The sequence below is a fragment of the Nannospalax galili genome, unplaced genomic scaffold (assembly GCF_000622305.1).
Source record: "Nannospalax galili isolate Female #2095 unplaced genomic scaffold, S.galili_v1.0 scaffold593, whole genome shotgun sequence".
NCBI classification, from domain to species: Eukaryota; Metazoa; Chordata; class Mammalia; order Rodentia; family Spalacidae; genus Nannospalax; species Nannospalax galili.
This window is the reverse complement of record NW_008332686.1, coordinates 1,189,620-1,191,400: the sequence shown is the minus strand read 5'-3', so window position 1 is coordinate 1,191,400 and position 1,781 is coordinate 1,189,620. Positions and strand designations below refer to the sequence as shown.

Here is a 1,781-nt window from a genome sequence, read left to right as displayed (position 1 = left end):
CCACTTTGACTGTGAGCCTGGAGTTCTTGGAGTTGGGCACACAGAAGAGGAACAGAATGGTACCATGGAAGATGGTGATAGCTGTCAGGTGGGAGGCACAGGTGGAGAAGGCTTTGCGGCGTCCACTGGCTGAATTCATCCTCAAAATGGTGACAACAATGAACAGGTAAGACAAGAGAATGAGCAGGAGTGTGCTGACCGCATTAAATGTGGTAAAAATGAATAGCAGTAGCTGGGTCTCTTGTGTGTTAGAACAAGAGAGGGCGAGCAAAGAAGAAAATTCACAGAAGAAGTGGTCAATTGTGTTGACACCAACAAAAGACAATTGTGCAAGAGAACATGTCAGTGTCACAGAGCACGTGAAGCCCCATGCATAGGATCCCACCACCAGAGTGAGACAGAGCTTCTGGGACATGGTTACTGTGTAGAGCAAGGGGTTACAGATGGCCACAAACCTATCATAGGCCATCACCACCAATAAAAACGCTTCAGTTACCACAAAAGCACAAAATAAAAAGTACTGGATTATACACTCTAAAAAGGAAATGGTTCTGTCTTTTGCAAGTAGGTTCACCAACATCTTGAGAGCAATGATGGAGGAGTAGCAGAAATCCACAAAGGAGAGGTGTCTGAGGAAGAAGTACATGGGGGTGTGCAGTTTGGGGTTAATTCTGATTATGAGGATCATGCCGATATTCCCCACCACAGTAATGCTGTAGACTGTGAGAAATATCAAGAAGAAGGGAACTTTCAGTTCTGAGTATTCTGAGAAGCCCAAGAGAATGAACGTGGCACTGCTGTTTTCTCCACCTGGTGGTAACATTGTTTCCACTTTTAGAACTTGAAAGTTATTCCTGAAACCACAAAAGGAGATAGTGGTTAGGTAGGAAGCTTAATTTATTCCCTTATGAAGACTGGAGACTGAAGCAAAATAGGTCTCTCAGCATCTGGGTGTTTATCACAAGCAATATTTAATAAGTATCAAGACACAAATTAGTGGCGATATCAAAATCGTAAAAATTTTCTTAAGGAAAAACTCAAAATTAAAATTCTTCATATTTTGTTCTGAGTAAGGAAGATGAATTGAATTTGATTATTTTTCATTTATCATACACACAATTACTTTATTCCTCAGTATGTGCTATTCATTCAAAAAGATAGGACTGACATTATTACAATGACTTATTATCCATACATGATAATTTGTAATAAAAACTTGACATTTCTAAACCAAAAACTAATCACATTTCACACAGTTGAAATACCAATAGTGCTAACAATTCATGTTTTGTCTTTTAGCTTAATCCTTCATTCACGTTTTTCTGTTGTTTGTGTGATCCAGTAAATTTGTAAACAAAGTACAACCTAATTTTTTTATGCAGTTCACTTCAGACAGTTCTAATAAGTCATCGTCCCACACATTCAGAAGAATAAGAAAATTAGAACAACATAGAATAATGTTTTTATCTCTTTGTAGAAGTGTTTACAGAATTCATTTCGGAATACTTGTACTTTCTCACTACCATGCAGACAGATAAGTATGTACACTCATAGCTATGTCTCTGACCCTCACACTCCTTAACAATTATCCATTCAACTACACCAGAACGGTTCATTTTCTAGGACTAGATAATGACATATATCATTTGGTTAATTATCATTTTATCAAATTTCAGTAATTCTCTTAAGGTTAGAAAATTATTGAAAATGCAGTAATTTTAGTGGGCATGAAAAACAAGTGTGCCAGGGAATATCGCCAGGAAGAAACACAAGAGAATGGA

The 1,781-nt window shown here is 37.6% G+C and overlaps 1 protein-coding gene across 1 annotated transcript in view; it reads right to left on the bottom strand.

Annotated features, from left to right (window-relative positions):
* The window catches only part of LOC103729652 (olfactory receptor 5D18-like), a 3,262-nt gene extending 2,439 nt beyond the window's left edge, over positions 1 to 823 (bottom strand). The window contains exon 1 of the mRNA XM_008827719.1: positions 5 to 823. Coding sequence (XP_008825941.1) covers positions 5 to 823 — 819 coding nt within the window. The remainder of the gene's footprint in view (positions 1 to 4) is intronic.
* Between the last annotated feature and the right edge of the window lie 958 nt (positions 824 to 1,781).